Source organism: Thunnus maccoyii, chromosome 21 (assembly GCF_910596095.1).
Source record: "Thunnus maccoyii chromosome 21, fThuMac1.1, whole genome shotgun sequence".
Taxonomy (NCBI): Eukaryota; Metazoa; Chordata; class Actinopteri; order Scombriformes; family Scombridae; genus Thunnus; species Thunnus maccoyii.
Window position 1 is genome coordinate 19,511,696 of NC_056553.1, and position 20,092 is coordinate 19,531,787.

The following is a 20,092-nucleotide window of genomic DNA, read 5'->3' on the forward strand; positions in this document are numbered from 1 at the left end:
AAAACTGTCAAGCTTTTGATGGTTGTAATCGGTTTCTCATCCATTTGGCAGTTGCTGAGCTGAACTATTACACCTAAAATGAAATCCAACTGGCATGTTAACAGGAGCTGTGGAGAGCTATGATTGTAGCTGATGACAGCTGCTGACAGCCCAAGTCTTACTTTTTTCAATAGCTCAGGTCTAAAAGAAATGAATTGACTGACCTGATAATCAGCTTGCTCACGGTGGGAACACACAGTAAAATGTGTCGTGGAAATGAAAACATTAAAAAATATGTTCATTTTTCTGGGTGTGCTTCTCTAATCTGCTCCAATGTGTTTCTGTGTTTGTGTGTCTCTCTCTCTGCAGATGAGGAAGGGCTATGGAAAGACTGTGATGGAGATTAATACTCCCAAAATTGATCAGGTTCCAATCATCGATGTCATGTTGACTGACTTTGGGGACCCTAACCAGAAATTTGGGTTTGAAGTTGGGCCCGTCTGCTTCCTTGGCTAAATAAAAAAGAAAAAAGAAAAAAAAGGACTTGATGGGGCCAGCAAAGAAAGTCAAGTTGAGACGTTTTGGGTACCACCAAACCCCATTTCTAGCCCCCCACCCTTTTCTATGCCACATGCAAGTTTTGAATAAGAGATGGTGTAGCAAACATGTCTTTCCATGTATGTACGTGTAACCCAGGAAAATACTTGTTGCCCTTGTAGGGCTCGAACCACATGACTTAACCACGTCACGGAGCAAAGGTGAAGGACATTTGAAAGCGTGGCAGAGGAGGGTGAATCGGAGGTAACCAAGAGAGGGGGTCAGGCGACATAGGGGACACAGACCTCCTCTCTGGATTCTCCAGGTGCTGTATGAAAACGACTACAAATGGTGCTTGTTCAAAACACACAAAAAAGTATAAAGAGGTGCTAAGAAAAGAAGGTGTATTTTGATAATTATAAAAACTGTAATTATTATTTTGTACAATACTGTTATTTCTGAATCCACTTTCAAAACTTGCATGTGTATCAGATTCTGCTTCTGGCTCTTTAATTTCAACGTTGGTTCAAAGATATACAGTGTAAGTTAAAGACATCATTAAATCAAATAAATTTATAATTTTGGTATTTTTTGTTTGTTCAACACATACTGTGTACTTGTCATGAAGCAAATAAAGTGAGCATTCAAACAATTCTCTATTGCTAAATTAGACTGTATGCCCTTTGTATATATTGACAGTCCAAAGCTTGAGGTTATTTGCTGTTTTGCCCTTCTGACCGTAGGTGAAACAACTGGAAGTATCACACCAACACGTATACGGCAACATCTCCCACTAATGTTGTGATCCTGTGCTAGTAGGAAGCAATCATGGCATTCATTTTTCTTTTATTTAATTCTATTTGTTGTTTTTTTTCAGTTTTGTTTTCTGACAGGCTTTTATTTTGGTTGTATACCTCAAACTTTCTTGATAACCTTTTAAGATGCAAGGATGTTATGCCCTGTATATACCTTGGTTAAGCAATTAAGTTTATATATTTTGGGTGGGGATTTTTTTAAAGAGAGAAATACATAACTGCTAGACATCCACTGTTCAAATCCTTCTGTGAATGCAATGAGAAGCCCTTTAGGTGACCCATTTTTGTAACTAAAATGAGAAAATGGTTTAATGTGCTTTTTATAGTTCATTTAAATATTAAAACTGGATTTTAAACAACGGTGAAGTGAATGTCTCAATTGTTTGTGTAAGATGACTTTGGAGTAGATCTACCTACTGTACATGTCAAATGCTTTAAATCAAAGATGTGTTAATTCAACTAAAGACTCTGGGCTGGTGCAATTCCATCTCTCTTGAAACCAATAAAGTACCATCTTACAATAATTTCTTTTCATTCTTAGTACATGAATTGAAACTTCAATGAAGTGTCTCCTTTTGTTTGTCATAGAAAGGATGAAAAAGAAAAGGTCTTCTTACGTAAGTGTTCCGACATATGGTGGATGTGCTACTGGGAAGGATTAGCTGTGAAGCGCGCACACACACACACATACACACAGTCACTTTATCTCCACTGGATGTTTTCCTTTAGATAGAGGGAAACATCAAGAGTTATACAGAAAGAATGTAAAGGCTCCAATAGGGAGGAGAGGGATTTTAGCGCAGTAATCTTAGCATATGTGTTACAAAGCTGCATGTTATGACAAATGTAAATTATTTTTTGTGACAAAAACCTTTTATACCAAAGCTGAATTGCTTTTGTGGGAGTAAAACTACTGGGAATTCTTCTTCATGATCTTGAAATTACCTTTAAGTGTTTTGACTGTTAAAAGCAGAACATGGTGACTTCTGAATGAGAACATTTCAATTTAAATGAAATTTTAAATGCATGACGAGCTGGGGTAAAGAGGGCTGTTGACTGCAACAAAGAACAGGAGTGGTGGTGTGACTCGAGGCTGGTATTCACACATGAAAAATTTACAAAAGTCAGGTAATATAACAAATATTTGCTCCAATCTAACAGTTAGTATCATTTTATTTGAAAAGTAGACTTAAAGGAATACTTCAATATTTTTGGGAAATAGGCATTCGCTTTCTTGTTGAGTTGGATGAGAAGATTGCCTCTACTTTCATGTCTGTCTTCTTATCTAACTCTTGGCCAAAAGGGAAGTAAGTGTATTTCCAAAAATGTCAAACTAGCTTTAAGTTCTCATCTCCGCCTCTTTATCTTTAACATTTCATTGAATTTATCATAAACATGTCCACATGTCTGATTATGATTCTAATACAACTGTGAAGACTGTTGCAGCCTGCAACTCTTCTTCTCTCCTTGAAATTTAAGGCAGAAAAAGAAGCCTAATTAATATTCATTCCTCCTTTTCCCCCTTGAAACAAATGTAAGCGATGGCTTCTGTCACTTCAAAGGATTGACCACTGCTAAACCCTTTATTTTTTCCTGGAAAAGTGCAAAAGAAGTCTACATAATAACAACTGACAAGTCTGTCCTGAGCAGAAAAAGAAATGGACTTTGTAATTTCTTTTTATCTTTCTTTCTTTTGAGTGGGGGTCTTTGTAGAGAGGCGACCAAAGAGAATACTCATGCGGAACCACAAGCGCAAGGAAAACAATCAAGAAATGCTCCCTATGGCTTCAGGGGAAAATTCAGCTCAACAAACTCATGTTACTTTCAACCTGCTTTTGAGTCCTTTAACAAATACAGTTTGTCTCAGAAGATTACTTGCATCCTTAATGGGTCTTTTTACATATTCAAGACACACAGGTTATTTAAATGAAGCAATCAAATTTACTTGAGCTATTATGAAAGATCATAGTAATAATCTCCTACATTATCATATAAATAAGTGTCAGTTTTTCATGATCACTGAATGACAAAATGCAATTGTGATTTAAAATATATCCACTTTGTAAGAGCCTCTATGTTTGCCGGTATAAACACTGTGGTAGGTCCTTCACAGGGAAAACTCTCAGGCCCACAGGAAGTTATATTTTTTTGTTTGTGTTTCTGGTTTGTTTAGAGTGAAAAGAGGAGAACTGACAGTGAATGCCACCTATAGAAATTCACACTAACAGAATCAATTGGAAAAGACACCACTGCATTGTTTGACTGGCAGATTTTTCATGAGGAGTGTGACGCAGGGCCTGTTAACAACATAGAGGAGGTGTGCCATTTGAAAGATGCTCCAGAAAAATGTCAAGTGGCAAAACCTCACATTAAGTTTTCAAAGAAAATTCCATCTTGGGGTTTTTCTTTTTGTTTCCCTTAGCTTTCTTAACTTTCATAAGATTTAATTCTTACATTTAATATCTTACATCCCTGAATCTTGACTTAACGGCTACCATTCAGATCACAGTGACCAAGGATGTTAGTCGAGACTTACCGTTGTAGCACTTTTATGCACATTGTCAAAGTTTTCCAGCTCCTGCACTGACCTTTTGAACTCAGTTTGTTTTGGGTGAGTGTAAAGTATGTATATAATTGTAAGGACATCTCTCAGGGGCCATTTCAGCTTTCAGGAACACTCCCAGTTTCCCCAACACAGACGAAAGAAAAACCATATGTAGCTGTCCAAATTGCACCTCAATTCTTCTGAATCAGAGGATGTTAAAAGAGTATGTCGCACCCCGAGGATCACACAGGGACCTCACAGCTGCAGTGGGCTTAAGAATTCAGCTGAGATACTCATCTGAGACAAGAGAGCAGCAATCCTCCATTTGGACCCACAAAGGAAAAATCAAAAACACCTTAAATCACTTTGAGCTATTGTAAGAGGTCTTTTTAGCCATGATAGTGACATGGCTCTGTGGGTGGCCATCATTTTGGTCCAGACTGAAATATCTCAACAACTATTGGATGGATTGCCATTAAATTTGCTACATGGTCCCCAGAGGATGAATCCTACTGACCTTGAAAATCCCCTGACTTTTCCTTTAGCACCACCAGCTGGTTGAAGTTTTCACATATCCAGGGAAATATCTCATTATGTATTGGATGGATTGGCATCAAATTTTGTACAGACATTCATGATTCATGAGAGTATCCTACTGTATTTTTTCTTTAGTGCCACAATGTGTTTCACATGTGGTCTGCCATGCTTTGTTTGTCATTGATCCTGTCTCTAGTTCATTTTAGATCCAGTCACTCCCTCCAGCCTCTTATTACCTCATTCCCTTCACCTGAGTTTCCCCGCCCACCTATTCAAATGCATCCCATTCCCTCATTAGTCCCTTTGTGTGTGTTTACCTGTCATATACCTGTGTTTTCTGCCAAGCCTTCCTGTCCTGTATTCCTGCCTACTTGTTGCTGACCCTTTGACTGGTTTTTGAATTCCCTTCCCCTGCCCCTTATTGGATTTGTTTGCCTTACAGACCAATTACCTTGTTTGACCCCATGCCTGTCTTTTTTGTCTGAGCTCTAAGTAAATTACTGTTACCTGAGGGGTGTACTACAAAGTGAGATTAGTGAGTTAGCAAGGTAGGTTGAGCCTAAAGCCAGGCTTTTCAATGTCACGAGGGTGGCTCTCTTTTAACCTGGTTAGATCACCATGGTAACTTATACTGTAAACTTAACTCGGTGCAGAACAGGTAATATTCCATGTTTCGGTTTAAATTGGCTATAATAAGTGCTGTCCTTTCCTAACCATCTGATTTGCTGCCAAGTCTGTTTAACACTGCTGGTACTGCAGCTATTAGAACACCAATTAGAAAATTGATTAGTCTTTTATCATACTTACCATTGATTTGATATGTCATATTGTAAATTTGTAATGGTGCAATAGGTTAGGGTTACTTGTATTTCAAATTGTAAAAAAAAAACCTAATAAAACTAATATAAAAATACTTTGAACAAAAAAAATGATTAGTCTATTGGTATTTATCACAGATAATATTCAATCTATACAATTAATTGCACTTTGATTTTTGCCAAAAACTAAAATGATTTCCACTTATCCTTCATCAGGGGACAGAGTCAGAACTAAATGCACTTCTTGAGTATAATGTTTAAATCTGCTGCATCAAATTTGAAGTTTAAGAGCTCTGAATCTGGGAGGCATTGAGAGTGCATTGAGTGGGAAAATAAATATATTAACTTTAGAATTTGCACGATCAGCAATTTTCTGCCAGCATTCCCCTCTTTCCTTATTTGCAGCAAGTGTTGCCTTTTGCTGTGATAATGTATTTATATTCTTCATAGATTTCCATTATAATGACCTGTTTCCTTGCTGAAGTAGGCAGCACACAATCGGTCCATTTTGTGCGGAAGAAAAGTGAAATGATGCGCCAAACGCCCCCTTTTATGGGAATGCACACAGAGCCTGAAGCAGAGAGCCCGGGTTAACAACGAAAGTTCATAACCACCTTCGTCATACCACTTATCTCTGACTGTGAGTTTAGGGTTTGTCGAGCCAGCTCACACAAAGAAAACCTAGATATGTTGAACTTATTTCATAGTACACTCCTCTGACTTGATTGTGTTTGTTGTCTTGGTTATGGGTTTTGTCTCCAGATGTTACATAACTGTTGGCTGGATTGCCTATATTAACTTTAACTGCCATTAACATCATATTTGAGGCAATGTATATTAATATTTGGGTGCTGTATTATGTGTTTTGGGACTTAACAGTGATTCACTTTATTCCCTCAAAGACACTGCCTGTCAATTTAAAGGGTCAGTTCAAGTGACAGTTTAAAAAAAACAAAAAACAAAACCCAAGACAGATTTTCTCAGTTACCTCTGGTGGCATCTATGCATGTGGGTAGTTTGGGATTTATTTGTTTATTGTTTATTGATTTATTTTTTAAGATATCTGTTTCTGGGATTTCTGCCTCCACCTTCAATACAAATGAGAGGAATGGAATTTATAATGTGGCACTCAATGCATTACAAAAAAAAAGAATAATAAAAATAACAGAAGCAACACAGAGGAGGTGAATAAATAATCAAAATAATTAACTGTGTATGATTTCCATGGAAATATTAAGAAATACCCCACATGAAAACTGTCCACTGTGAGAGAACCTGTACAAAAAAACAAAACAAAACATGCATCAAAGCTGCAGCAAAAGGTGCCTCGTCTGACATAGTCTTACCTCCGCCTGAAATATTGTTCTTCTGTTAGATCATTCAAGATTACTGCCTCAAATTGAAAGCTTTTAAATGACTAAATAAAGGGAGACTTTTATTGTGAAGAATGTACAGGAAATTAAGTGTGTTCCTCACTGAATTAGCGGCACTTTGTTAGCAGTGCTAACAACCAGTCAACACAACAAGATATGGAGATATTTGGAGCCCTTTGTTCAGCGGATCAGTCAGAAATAATGCTGGGAGAAATAGTAAAAACAGAAACAGCCAAAGTGGTGATGATGTTTGATGAAGAGCTTCAGACCACCAGCACACCTCCAACAGGTAAACAACTTATTTTACTTTGCTCTGCTGTGTAATGGAAAAACACTCAGTGTGCCAGCTCGACTCCAATCATAGCTTGGTGTGACTACCCCCAAAATAATGGAAAAACACCATAATGTTAATGGAGCAGAGCAGTGAACTCACACGCTGCGTGTGGAGCAGATGACCATAAGAAGAAATCCATCATGAGCCAACATCAGCTTGGACTGAAAGTAGAAAAAACCGTTGGAAACCGAGTGTTCAGAACAGTCTGAAGCTTGTGCTTTTTGAATATGCAAATGGTCAGTGTCTCACAGTAGCTTCAAAATAACTTCCTAACTCTGAACTGTGCAAAAACTGTTTCAATGTGCTTTTCAAAAAGACAAAAAAATCTGTGATGACTTTACAATTACTATTGATCAGGAGGAACTAGAGAAAATAAATAAGTCCAAATATCTAGGTGTTGTCTTGGGTTCCCAATTCAAATTTGAAGCACACATTAGGAAAGTGTCTAAGACCATCAAGACTAACCTTAACTGTTTTCGACTAATAAGATCTTGTTTACCCATAAAGGCCACCCAACCATATATGCACTCCAGGATTCTATCGCATCTTTCTTATTGTGTGACTGTCTGGGGCCACGCAACCCAATCGGCAATGAAATCTACAATGTCATTATACAAACAAGCTTTGAAAATATTGGATCAGAAGCCAGTAAAATGGCTACATTGTAAAATTCAGAAAAAGTATTTAATTTTTATTTAATTTATATTAATCTATTAAGCTTTGAGAATTTTATAAATCTCTCATTTATAAAATTGATTTTTAAGTGTGTGAATGGCCTTGCCTCAGAACTAGTCAAATTATTTTAAATAATAATAGCAAAGGAGCCACTATGAGGAGAGCAGTTAGTGGACTGCAAACCAGCAAAATTTAAAACTGCATTCTGTCAATCCTCTTTTCCAGTTAAAGGCCTACAGATTTGGAATACCCTGCTATCAGAAATAAAAACATTAACTAATTTTAAAGATACATGTCTTTATACAGCATACATACTTTCTTTCTCTTTTTGTGGTTCTTAATCATCGTTTTCAGTCATTGTTCTTAATTGTGACTGTAAGTCTTTGTTGTCTCAATTACTGTTTGTAGTGGTTGTTTGTCTATGTCTGTTTATTATTAGTCCCTATGCCTGCATTAGAGTGCTATATTATGTGTTTTATCCCCTAAAAGCCTAACCAGGGACAAGGACTACAAATTAGCTATGGCTAGAAGTCCCATATACATTGCATTGGTTGCATTTTATTTAAATGTAACAATGCCTACATGTATCATCCCTGTCAAATAAATTAATAAATAAAAATAAATAAATAAATATAACTCTGCCTATGCAGCTTGCCTTTTAGATAGAGTTAATAATGCAACAATTTCAGAGCTGTTTGTTTAGCAGGTTTCAGTGCTTTTGATTGTACAAACAGGTGAATGGTTCACATGCTGCACTAAGCTTTTTAGATCACTTTTTCAAGGCTGATGTTTGACGCATTTGTGGCAGTAATTGCTGAAAAATACCCTTTCTACCACATCCCTCCAACTATGGAGTGACTAAAACTATTCTTCTTTGATGTTATTAAGTATTTTAATGTCACCTTTTCAAGAGGTAATTTTGGCCATTTGCAATTAGTGATAAAGAGAGGCTGAAAAAAAGCCTAAATGTCAGCAGCACATACACACAGCCTGTAGCGTTTAATGTCGGAGGTTGCTGGCTTACTGTGTCACACCAGGAAAGCATATTGGAAAATTAATTAAATGTTTTGTATAACTCAATTACCATAATTTTGTTTTCAAGTAGAATGAGAATAATGTTCTTCATGATGTTCCGCAAATAAATGCAATTTAGTTAAAAGGGCTTTAATTTAATACGTTTTGAAGACTGCGAGTTGTCAGAGCAGTCACAATAGCGGGCCCTGATCAGCCAACAGCAGCAGACCAGCTGAGTGGAGGCTTTCAAGCTCAAACGCAAACTAAATTGTGTGGTGGCAATCAGGACCCGAATGTATTGTGTTGCTGACCAGAGCTTGTTTGAAAATCCCTGGAAAAAGGTGGATTTTTGATTCAACAGGCTTGAAATATCTGTAGACCCCCTTTGCTGCTTAAAACTATAGCTGACAAGAGTCCTTTACATTTTGTAATAATATCTATAACCTCTAATTCCCATTACAAATGCAATAATGTAATAATTTCAAATCATCCATAAACAGTATATACTTCAAAGATGAATTCCTCTTCACATATACAGCAGAGAACATCTCTACATGACAGATGGGTTATCACCAGATGTACACTTCATTTTTACTATTCCTATATAACTCAGCAACCCAAAGCAGTACATTAAGCATGCAGGCAGAGTGCTCGGTCAGCACAAATAGGGATTGAGTGGCAATCATTTTAGAGCGTGATCCTGGCTCCCAGCTCCACACAGTCCTCAGAAAGGAACCTGGGAAATTTGCTCAATACACTGACTGGCTGGGAAAAACAAGAGAACGATCTTGACTCCATCCATTCTGTCACCATCACACCCATACTTAGAAAAGTTTGTGCTCGGATGTAATATGCTCTAAGCTATTTTTGTGATTCAGCTAATTAGCAACCTCAGCGACCCGATGTTGCTATATTCTCTATAGAGGAGATGAAGGGCCTGATCAACTACTGTAGGGAGCCAAAGAGCTGAAATTACCTCCATAACAACTGCCAATTACATGTGTATATGTCATTGCCACATATCAGCTCTGGGACTGCAGAATTTTTGCTATTCAGGTTCTGTCAAGGCCTTCATTTCAGTCATGTAGGAACTCGGCTTTAATCAGGCAACTTATTTATACGCTTTTCTAAAAACGAAACAAACAAAAAAACTTTGAAAAGATTCTAAACAAGTTTAAAACTCCTGCTAAGAGACGACAGAAATGGGAAGCAGACGAGAAAAGCACTGTTGTTGTCATCGAAACTCTTATCACATTCTGGGGGCATCAGCAGCAAAACAGTGGATAAAAGTCTGTCAAACACACAGGCATTTGGGATGGAGGATTTAAGTGGATATATGCAATTTTGCAAAAACTATCTCCCTCCCTCCATAAATCAGCCACTTGATATAAAAAAAAGCGCCTGTATTTTAAAAGGAAAGGAGATCTTTGAAATACAATGAAGCCTCAGCTAAACACAAATGATCTTCTAAAGAACAGTAAAATACAGATGTCTATGAAGTATGCTGCCTTCTGTCTGTCTGTAAAGTCAAATAATCCGTTTCATTTAAGTTTATTTTGTGTTCCTTCTTCAAGTGATTAGTAGCTTTTCTCAAAAACTGAATGTCGATATGCATGACACTATTTGTGTGATTGTTAGTGGTGATTTTGTGTACATTTTCTTGTCATTATTCAAAATGAATTGCTTTTGTAGTGTTATTTTGTCTATCTATATTGGATATCTGAAATGCATGTCATAAACCTTCAACATTTCACTGAGTGAAATCCACCATCCACCCATTATTGATATACATATATATATATATATATATATATAAAAGAATGATCGAAAAGACCACATAGACCACATAGTGCACCTCAAAGAATACAGAATACATTATAGTACTTGATTTATATATATATATATATATATAATTTCAGATCATTTCATTTTACTCAGTGTTCATTTCATTAACGAAACTATGTCTAAATATGTTTGTCAATGACCTTTTTTCCATGACTATGACGAGACGAAGACAAGACTGCACCAACATCATTAAACACTGACTGTGACTGTAACATGCAATATTGTTGACGAAAAAAGTTGAGCCTAAAGTAGTTTAAAAAAAATTTTTCATTGACAAGAAAATATTATTTACAGTTTTTATTACGTTTTTTTCTAAATTACAATCCAAATATCCTGTTCATTGGGTGGCATGTGCAGCAGTTCCGTTTCCTGTGCTGTACACGCCAGTTTCATGTCCTGTATTGTGCGGCTCTGAGAACATGGCACATAAGGGAAGCACACCTGAGGGATTAACTAAAAGAAAGGAATATAATTTAACAGATATTCATTTAGTTTAACAAATGTAACTGGCGAGGAAAACATGCTGCCAAGATAATGCCAAAAAAACTATACAGAAAATGAAAAGAAACTCCAACATAACACGACATGGTGCCAGGGAAAAGGGAGCCGCCAGACTACCAGGATGGGGCAGGTTTTATGCAACCTGGAGACAGTGGCCAACTGCCTCCAACGTCCTTGATGACCAGCTTCAAACAACAAAGAATCAGTAACAATGAAAGACAACACAACACAGCAACACACACAAGTCCCGGCAGAGGCCTCAAGGACTATATCAGGACTGTACCAGAACAATGAGCACAGTGAGGAGTACATCAACTATTTTACAGAAAGCAAGTTAACGTTAATAATGACAACAAGGCTTGGGATAAAGAAACAAGCTGATATTTGGGCCCATTTTCATTTCAATGAGGCTGAGAAAAAAAATGAATGCACTGCTTTATCAGAAGGGACTCAATGCGGCCAAATACAAATAGCTGATAAGAATACCACAAATCTGAAGAAACACATTAAGGCTCACCACAAAAAATTGAGGTAGGTTAACATCCTGGTAGTAACATTAGGTTGTTTTTTTTTAAGCCATATTAAGCCAACTAGTAAGGCGGTGGTGTTACATTATGTAGATAGTGTTTTGTAGCCAAACTAAACTCGTTAAGCTAGGCTAGCAAATTGTTGGGAAGGAGCTGAAAATGAGTGGTCAAGCTAACAAAGGATTGAGTATCTTGTATAGACATAATGTTAGACAGGATAGCATCTCTCAACAATAGGACATTGCTAACGTTAGATGTCTTTCATGTATATTTTTCTACTGAGAAAAAGTAGAAGCCCAACTAGTTTAACTGGCTAACCTTTTGCTTAAAATCATGCTATGCAGACCATTTTCTGTGTACTGTATGTTTTTGTAGGTAGCTAGTTTGTGTGTCATTCTCAAAGCCCAGCATGTAGCCTGCAAATATATCACCAAAATACATCAATTAACAAGCTTGTTAACTTTTATCAGTGCTAAAAAAAGACTAAAATGTCAACAGTTTTCATTGACTAATATATACTTAAATAGTTAGTTTTCTAGATTAAAATGCCCAGATTTTAGTCAACTAAAACTTGACTTAAAAAAACAGGCTAACAGGCTAAAAACTAACAAGGACATTTGACACAGGACTAAGACTAAGACTAAAATAGCTCATAAAATTAACATGAACTCTGTGGTCATTTGTGACTTTTAGTTGGTTCTTCTTCTTAAAAGTGCCCAAAGGGATGAAGTACAGCCAATAAAAGAATGCTTTGACATTTTGTGAAATTCTCTTATTTGCTTTTTTGCTGAGAGTTAGATGAGAAGATCGATACCATTGCCCATCAACTGTGAAGCAACAGCCAAGATTCTTTGGCTTGGTTTAGCAGAGATACTGAACACAGGGGAAAACAGCTTGCCTGGCTTTGTCCAGACTAAAAAAAAATCACCTTCCAGAACCTCTCAAAGCTCAATAATAGGTCATATCTTGTTTTTTTAATCTGTACAAGAACCAAAGTATAAAACTGACAGGTTGTGGTTATGTGCCGAACTATTTCTTAGCAGGGCACAGTGACATACTAGAGATTCTGCTGACATAACCTCCAGTAAAACCACAACTAGTAATTTTCTGACTTCTGGATTGTATGGTTTAAACAAAGGTGCTATGTTCATTTGCTGGCTTTAGTGGCACAGATTTTTTTTTGACCTTTAGACAGAGCCAGGCTAGTTATTTGCCCCTGCTTGTGCTTTACTAAGCTAATCGGCTGCTAGCTGTTGCATGACATTTAATAGACAGATATTAAATTGGTACCAATCTTCTTATCTAACTCTTGGCAAGAAAGCAAATAAGTGTATTTTCCAAACTGTAAAATGATTCTTTTAAGAAGAAAGCCACAGCCATACTATTATACTTACAGTAAACAATAATGGTTCCCTGATTGGTAATGAATGGTATCATCTCTTCCTGCGGAACATCATCAAATAGTAATATTAATATTCCTGTGTGTGTAATGGTAATCAGGTGATAGATAGTAACTGCCAGGAGAGAGGCATGTAACAGTTTCCTGAATCCACTGAGTGGAGTCCAGGCATCAGTCACTCTCAGAACATCCTTGGAGAAAACCTTGGACTGCTATTAATGATTCAGTGGACAAAATGACGCTCCTGTGGTAGCCCTGAACCGGTACCTGGTGTATACGTTCTTGTTCTGTGTTTGCCTTTCAAAATCCTCAAGTGGACTTTAAAGGCCACATTTAAAAGGGGAGATAAAGAAGAAGAGCGAGTGATCAGAGAGGCTAACCAAGTGATTGTGAACAAGCCCTAAGGCACATGCCAAGGCTCTCCTCGTTAGAAAACCTGAGAGACTGTCAACAGCCGATCCACTGGGACCCATAAAAAAGCTCACCCCATGCAATCAAAGACATGCTCTCAGATGAGCACTGTTATGCACTCTCCTGTCTTGTGCTTAAGGTATCGTGGCTGCGCATGGCGATGAATCCCGAACAGGACAATAGGCTCTCTGACCTCCCTACCAATAAATTCTAGTGCATCTCCTGAGAGGTAGTGAGCCGGTGCGCTCTTAAATAGCAGGTAAGGGACAAGCGTGAAGATTGTGTTTACCAGCCAAGGACAAGGGAGGCAAATCTCACAGGGCGAGGAAGACAGCGCAGGATAGATCTTGGCAGCCCCTGTTAAAACATTTAACAGGTAGGCTTTTCAGAAGCCATTTCTTTTCTTGAAGGGATAAGGGTAGATGTCAGGAAAATGAAAACAGAGAAGGAAGAGGGGGCAACACAAGGCAGGGATGGGCCTCAATTTATATATTTAATGAATACTATTGGAATTAAGTGAAATAAATGTGACTATGAAGAATATCATAGTATATATATATAGATAGTTTAAGAATACTGCCTTGATTAAACTGGTTCCTGTGTAGTGTGAGTGTATGTTGAGAGAAAACATATTGAGTGAAGGTTGTTATAGTCTTTGAAGCAGACCTTGTCTTTCTCAGTGTGAGTGGTTGTACATTTGATTCTGTGAATTATTAATTAACTAAAAACACTGTGGTTAGTTGGTTGAGCAATTACCACCGCATGTGTGTGTTTTGATTTGCTCAAACAGTCTGATATTCCATTTCTTTTTTGTTGCTCTCTCAATTTTTGTTTCACAGTGTTCGGCAAGATAATGCCAGGATTTAATTAGTAAATATTGAATGAGCACTGAAAGTTAATTCTTGGTGTTTTCATGACAACAGTTAATCATTCTTACCCGCAGTCAAAAGGCTCTCTATAAGCATGCTACTTAACATGTTATTTCCACATTCTCATACTGACATTATCCATTCAAACTGTTTATGAATAACTTCACATTTCAGCGTGAGTGATTCTTTCATTTGCAGTTCCTGTGATTAATTTCATTTCTTACAACACACAATTACCTTGGCCTAAAAAAATAAATCCCATGAATGTGACAAGAAAAAGGGAAAGCTATAAAAAAAATAAATCTAAGAGGAATACATTGCATCCACTGTTTCCCCCATAAAGGATGCTCCTCTCTTGTCACAGTTATGAGAAATGTTTTTCCCTCCGAGACAAGTTAGGAAGAATGTTCTATACAAGGTCATACCTATCGACCTGTCTCTGATGGATTTGATATTTAGCCCACATCTCCCCAACAGCCTTATTCACATCACAGCCATTTGAATTCTTGTCACACTCACAGGGGGAAAATATTCTACCTCAAAGATTGGCATTTTCACTTGGAAATTAACTATACGACACCCAAGTGGTGTCGTCATTCTGGTGCTCTCACATTATGTCCAGTCCCTTTTATTCTTCACCACAGTTGAAAATGATTCTGGGTTCCCGTCACTATTTTTTTTTTCTCTTTGTGAAACTTGTGTCAGTTTGCAGAACAGGTGATCTTACCCTCAAATTCTGAAATAATAACATAACTAGAAGAGTGCATTCAGTTGCTTCAGTAGCTGATTGCCGTAAATGCCTTTTGCTGTAGTTGTTGATCCCTTACGGCTCTCACTGGCTGGTTAAGAGGAGTGAGAAGTCAGCAGTCAATGGCAGTATAAAACGTGTTATAAAATACATTTTTCACAAGCGGCAACCTCTGGGGCTGTAAAATGAAGCCAATACGGAAGTGCCAAAAACTGCAGTTCCTTGAATGGCCACTTGAGTCTGGCTCCAAAAGCGAGTCATTCCCTATAGACCCCCATGTTAAAATGCCCAACTTTTCAGCAGAAATAAACATGTTTACAGCCTGGTAGAAAAAACGGTTTTGGTCTCTATAGCTAATTTCCCCTTTCATGACAACTGTACGGGGGATGAATTTTTTATAACTCACCCGTTTAAGTTTTATTAATCCGTAAAGTTATGCATAATGAAGGACATGGCTGCTTTGAGTGACAGGTCCGCCAGCCGCTAGGTGGCTTGTTTCAGCCATTCGGCCTGCTTCTTTGCCCATTTTTGATTGGCTGGGAGTTAGGCAGCGTCACACACTGCCAAGATGGCAACGGCCGGAGCGGCTCGCTTTGAGTTTTAAAACCGCTCTTCAGAAACCAATGGGTGATGTCATGGTAACTACGTCCATATTTTTATACAGTCTATGGTTTTTCAACAATTGTGAATCACTGCAACCACAAGAGGTCCTTGAGCATAAAGTCATAAATGTGCACAAAAAATGTTAGGCTGATAGGTCTAGTAGTATGCGAGACACATACATGCACACAAACAACCAAACACACGATCTCCTTCCAGGCTTATGCCTCCCAGGAATAATTAACACTACATTTTTACATTGCAACTTCACTTCGCAGCTTCAAAACTAGTCCGCACCTGACTAACATTAAAAATCTATAGTTTTACACAAAACCGTCAGTGCTGGCATCAGACATAGTTGGAGGCAATTGTTGTGCACTTCTATTTGACCAGGCAATGGAATACTTATGTGAGCTAAATCCCTTATTTGAGCTGAAAATTGATTATGTCACACATCAATGGTCTAATCCTTTGAGTTGAAAAAGCCCTCCAAGGCAGCACAGTCTAGTCAGTATCCCCATGCTGCCTGGTTGTACATTACGCCCTAATGTAGACTGATATGTGCAGTCTACAGTCTATTGTAAGTTTAGGTGTCTGTATGCTGTTGTCCCCTGTGAGATAGTTGGTAATACTGTGATAGAAACAATTGACTACTGAGACTATGTGGTTTTTTTTCTGATCTGAATGGATAATTAAATGACATGATGTAATCTAATCTATAATTCTCATTCAGCCTCACTCCCTCACATAACAAGTCATTTATCCAGGACATACAGCACAGTACTCGTGTTTATGTGACAAGAGAAAACTCAGCCTTGAATTTAGAGGACATTAACACACTGCAATATGGAAACATTTTCGTTCCTGCCTTCACGTTCCGGGAGAATGTCGTCACATTTTATATCCGTTTAAAGTTCAAAAGCAAAGACAGCAAGCCTCTTCACACAATGTAAATTTCATTTAACAGTCTCATCACTTCAGCACATGTTGATTAAAGACTGTTGTAAAGAGAGGCAGAGCTCTCTACCTCTGACTGTAACAGTATTTATTGACATTAAATTCCAGTAAATGAAGACTGCAGACAGGAGCAGAGACTATTTCTGCATTTAAATTTGAAAAGCTAGGGAGGCCATTTCACAGTGAGACTGAAAAACACTCAGGGAAGGAGGTGAACTGTAAGCTTCAGCCTCAGAGAGATACAATGACTTTGACCATAAGCCAGCTGGGCTGACATTTTAATGACATGTTTCAGTAGTAATTTTACATCTGTGTGGCTTGGTCAAAGGAGTGCCCCTCTCTCCACAAAGTGTTTGAGAGAATGAACTGACCCTTACCTGTAACATACACACATACTCAGAGAGAATGTATGATGTGTGTGCCCGAAGCCTTGAGATAATGAAGAGATGACATGTACCGCAAGCTCTATCCTCCAATACCAAGTTTGAATTGTATGCATGCTGGAGCAGTCTGAAAAGGAGGAGAGACATGGTGGGAAAACACAGGAAAGATGATGAGTCAGAGTCCTAAGCTGCAGTGAAGGGCAGGACATCAGGGAGGGGAGGGGAATGGCCAGCAGACCCTGACTGCACAAACAAAACAAGATTCATTTTACTTCTCTGAGACTTTTATTCAATTTTCCCTCTGCAGCATTATAGACATGCAATTGACCGTTTGCTAAGACCCACCTTAGTCAAGCTCTCTGTTCTTGCACAAAATATAAGCAGTTTCCAATGGTTAGAGGGGCGGATTTGCAACTCAAAATTCATAATTTTCAAAAACTGTGGCTCCTTGATTTTAGACAAGTGGTAGACAAAAGCAGGCTTTTCATTTCTAGTTGTTTCATTTTGTCAGATGAACATACAGCTTGAAAGCAGATTTTATCAGCTATAGCTACAGTTAAGCTAGCATTAACTTAATGAGTTGGTTGTCTCTGGCTGACTTTTTAATGTGTCCTGCTGAGTTGTTTTAAATGAGGACCCAGAGATCTTTAATAGACACTTAACGGCTACATACTGTGCTAAAAGGCTAAGATTAAAGCTACAGGTCCTAGGCAAAAAGTAAGAAAACAGCATGTTCTTGTATTGCAGTGTGGAGCTAATTACTCCGTAAGTATGATGAAGAAAAATGTAAGCTCAGAGAGTATTATTTTATTTTAAATTTAACGTTAGCTTACACACCGATGTAGCATCCAGGACCACCTCCCACACAGTAGGGAACAACTACACAGTAGACGTGCAAGTGGTGAACTGGGCTTCTTTTTAATGTATGACATACACCCGGCCTCCGAAGTAATGTTAAATTATAGGTAGCTGGGCATGCTAACGTTTACAGAGCAGACAAACATGCATTACTTTTCCAGTTGGTCTTGGTTTTTTAGTTTTTGGACAGAGTAAGAAAAGAAACCACCAAACTCGGGGTAGGCAATCGATCTTACTACAGCCCCACACACATCAGTTCACGTGTGGAGATATTTGAAGAACGACACACCAGTTGCTAAGCTATGATTGGTGGTGCTAATCCCTTTTCTTTAAACTTTAATGTTTTAAAGTTTCATTGTCCTTTAATAGTCTATGTGGACATTCCCTCCTTGAAAAGAACAAACATCCTATAGGGAAACATAGAATTCATGAAAACACGGGAACAGCATGGCTCAACTGAAATACCTATAGGGTGCCAACTCAGAATAAAACAGAGTTATAAAATTCAGTTGCTGCTGCTGTGCAAGTTAAAAAGCTTAAAATCCTTTTTTTTCAGTAAAGGCACAATACAGCACTTTCAGAACAAATATTCAGCAAATTATTAGAGTAGAATACCAGAGATGAGAGTTTTGATTAACATGAAGAGTAGTTGTAAATAACGATTTGATGTTCACCTTGTTGACCTTATCAACAGATCTCCATATGAAGATGGAGGCGGTTTTAATAAATTACAAGTCTTCCCTAAAGTATTACTTGAGTCGTAATGGAAGCATTAAGCCTTAAATAACCCTAGGTGTTCAGGCAAGGATAATCAGTATATTCTAAGAGTCAGTTTGCGATTAAATGTTTTAATTTACTCTACTGTTGTAGCCTCTTTCTATTTACTTCTTCTTCAGTTTATTATTTCCTCTGTGTTCCCAGAAGGACTCTCAACAATCCCCAGAATATAGGTCTCAACTTGTTGCATCCAGCTTTTGATTAAAAGTGTGGGTGGAGAAGAGCAGTGGTGGCCGTGACAGTACAAACAAGAAAATGAGGTTCTATGTGAAGGAAATGGTGATTAACCTCAGTACCTTTACTGGATTCATAAGTTCCTGAGGATGCTTGGAGTTACAGTTTGCATGGGAGGTGAGAACTTGATGTTCAATATATAGTATAGTACATTAGTGTTAGACTATATTGGACTACAATTATATAAAATACAAAAAATCTAAAAGATATTGGAAAATGATTGTCTTTTTTAGATGGCTCACAAAAGAAAATCATTGTGGCTTCAACTTTGGCAAGTTGCCTGCAATTAAAAGTAATTCATATCCTAATTAACATGTTAAGTAATGATAATGATACCCTGTTCTTCTATTTTGAGTAAATGTCTAAAAAAGAAAGAAAAGACAGAAACAAACAAAGGAAGGAACAGAGGGAGGAAGGCACTCAATATGCAATTCATATTGCTTACTGATGCTTTTTCAGACCTACCTGAAGTAAATCACATCTTTAAAGTTTTTTTAATTAAAATTTTAAAAGTGCTGCCTGTTAGTCAATTAGTTAGAGTCATAAGTTGGTGTCATTGAAAGCCAAAAGTAGCTTCAATACAAAGATGTTCATACTTTTAAAAATCTGTAGTGTTGCTGAACCTTAGTATACACGAGCACTCTTGATTCAGCATGTGGTTCAGTATGGGCAAGCTGACATTTCCCCAAGTCATCTCAGTCATGCAAGAAGGTAAGTTACAATAAGATAAGTGACCTGAGGAGAAAACACACCAGCAAAGAAAGAAGACTGAAGAAACACAACACTTTTATATGTCTTGCTACAAGTCTCAGTCAACATTATGTCACATTGTTCTGGAGGCTGTCGTTAGTGGTGAGATTGAACTGTATTGATAGGTGAATCCAAGTGTGTGTGTACTGCAAAGAAATGAAACATATCACTAACTTGACAACATATACGTGGCTGCAAAGACTGTAAAAACAACCAAATACAGAAATGCTGCACATTGCACAAAACCAAATGCATGACATCTCCCAGAAATGCCCCTCAGGCTCCAATCTCTTGTCTATGTTAGATCCCCACCCGGTATGCTTGCCATTTTATTAAAGGGTTCGTAGTGGGGTCATCCCAGGTTGGCTGGCTGAGCATGCATTATGCAAATTTCAGTGTGTGGACACTCTGCGATGAGAGGCTAAACCTACAGAGCCCTGTTACAAGGCTCTGCTTGTGTTCATTGAACTTGAAGACATTTATTGTTTTCAGTCTTATATACTGTGGTAGGTCATACAGCTAAGATCCAATAACAATATAACTGTAATGTTTCCACAGCACATGACAAAACTGTAGTCATTAATTGATGGATAATGATTAAAGCAT

The 20,092-nt window shown here is 37.8% G+C and overlaps 1 protein-coding gene and 1 long non-coding RNA gene across 14 annotated transcripts in view; one reads left to right on the top strand and one right to left on the bottom strand.

The window, feature by feature from the left end:
* Positions 1 to 1,690, top strand: part of col11a1a (collagen, type XI, alpha 1a) — a 119,822-nt gene extending 118,132 nt beyond the window's left edge. For all 12 annotated transcript variants that reach the window (XM_042398817.1, XM_042398816.1, XM_042398819.1 and 9 more), the window contains one exon: positions 349 to 1,690. In XM_042398817.1, coding sequence (XP_042254751.1) covers positions 349 to 495 — 147 coding nt within the window. In that variant the 3' untranslated portion in view covers positions 496 to 1,690. The remainder of the gene's footprint in view (positions 1 to 348) is intronic.
* Positions 1,691 to 10,800: 9,110 nt separating this feature from the next.
* On the bottom strand, positions 10,801 to 18,847 carry LOC121888291. 2 transcript variants are annotated; one of them, XR_006093187.1, is made up of 3 exons: positions 17,701 to 18,847; positions 16,862 to 16,994; positions 10,801 to 10,913 (listed from the first exon to the last, which is right to left on the bottom strand). It is a non-coding gene; the product is annotated as an uncharacterized LOC121888291 (long non-coding RNA). The 2 variants fall into 2 exon arrangements; XR_006093188.1 differs by lacking the exon at positions 17,701 to 18,847 and adding an exon at positions 17,213 to 17,667.
* Positions 18,848 to 20,092: the final 1,245 nt, after the last annotated feature.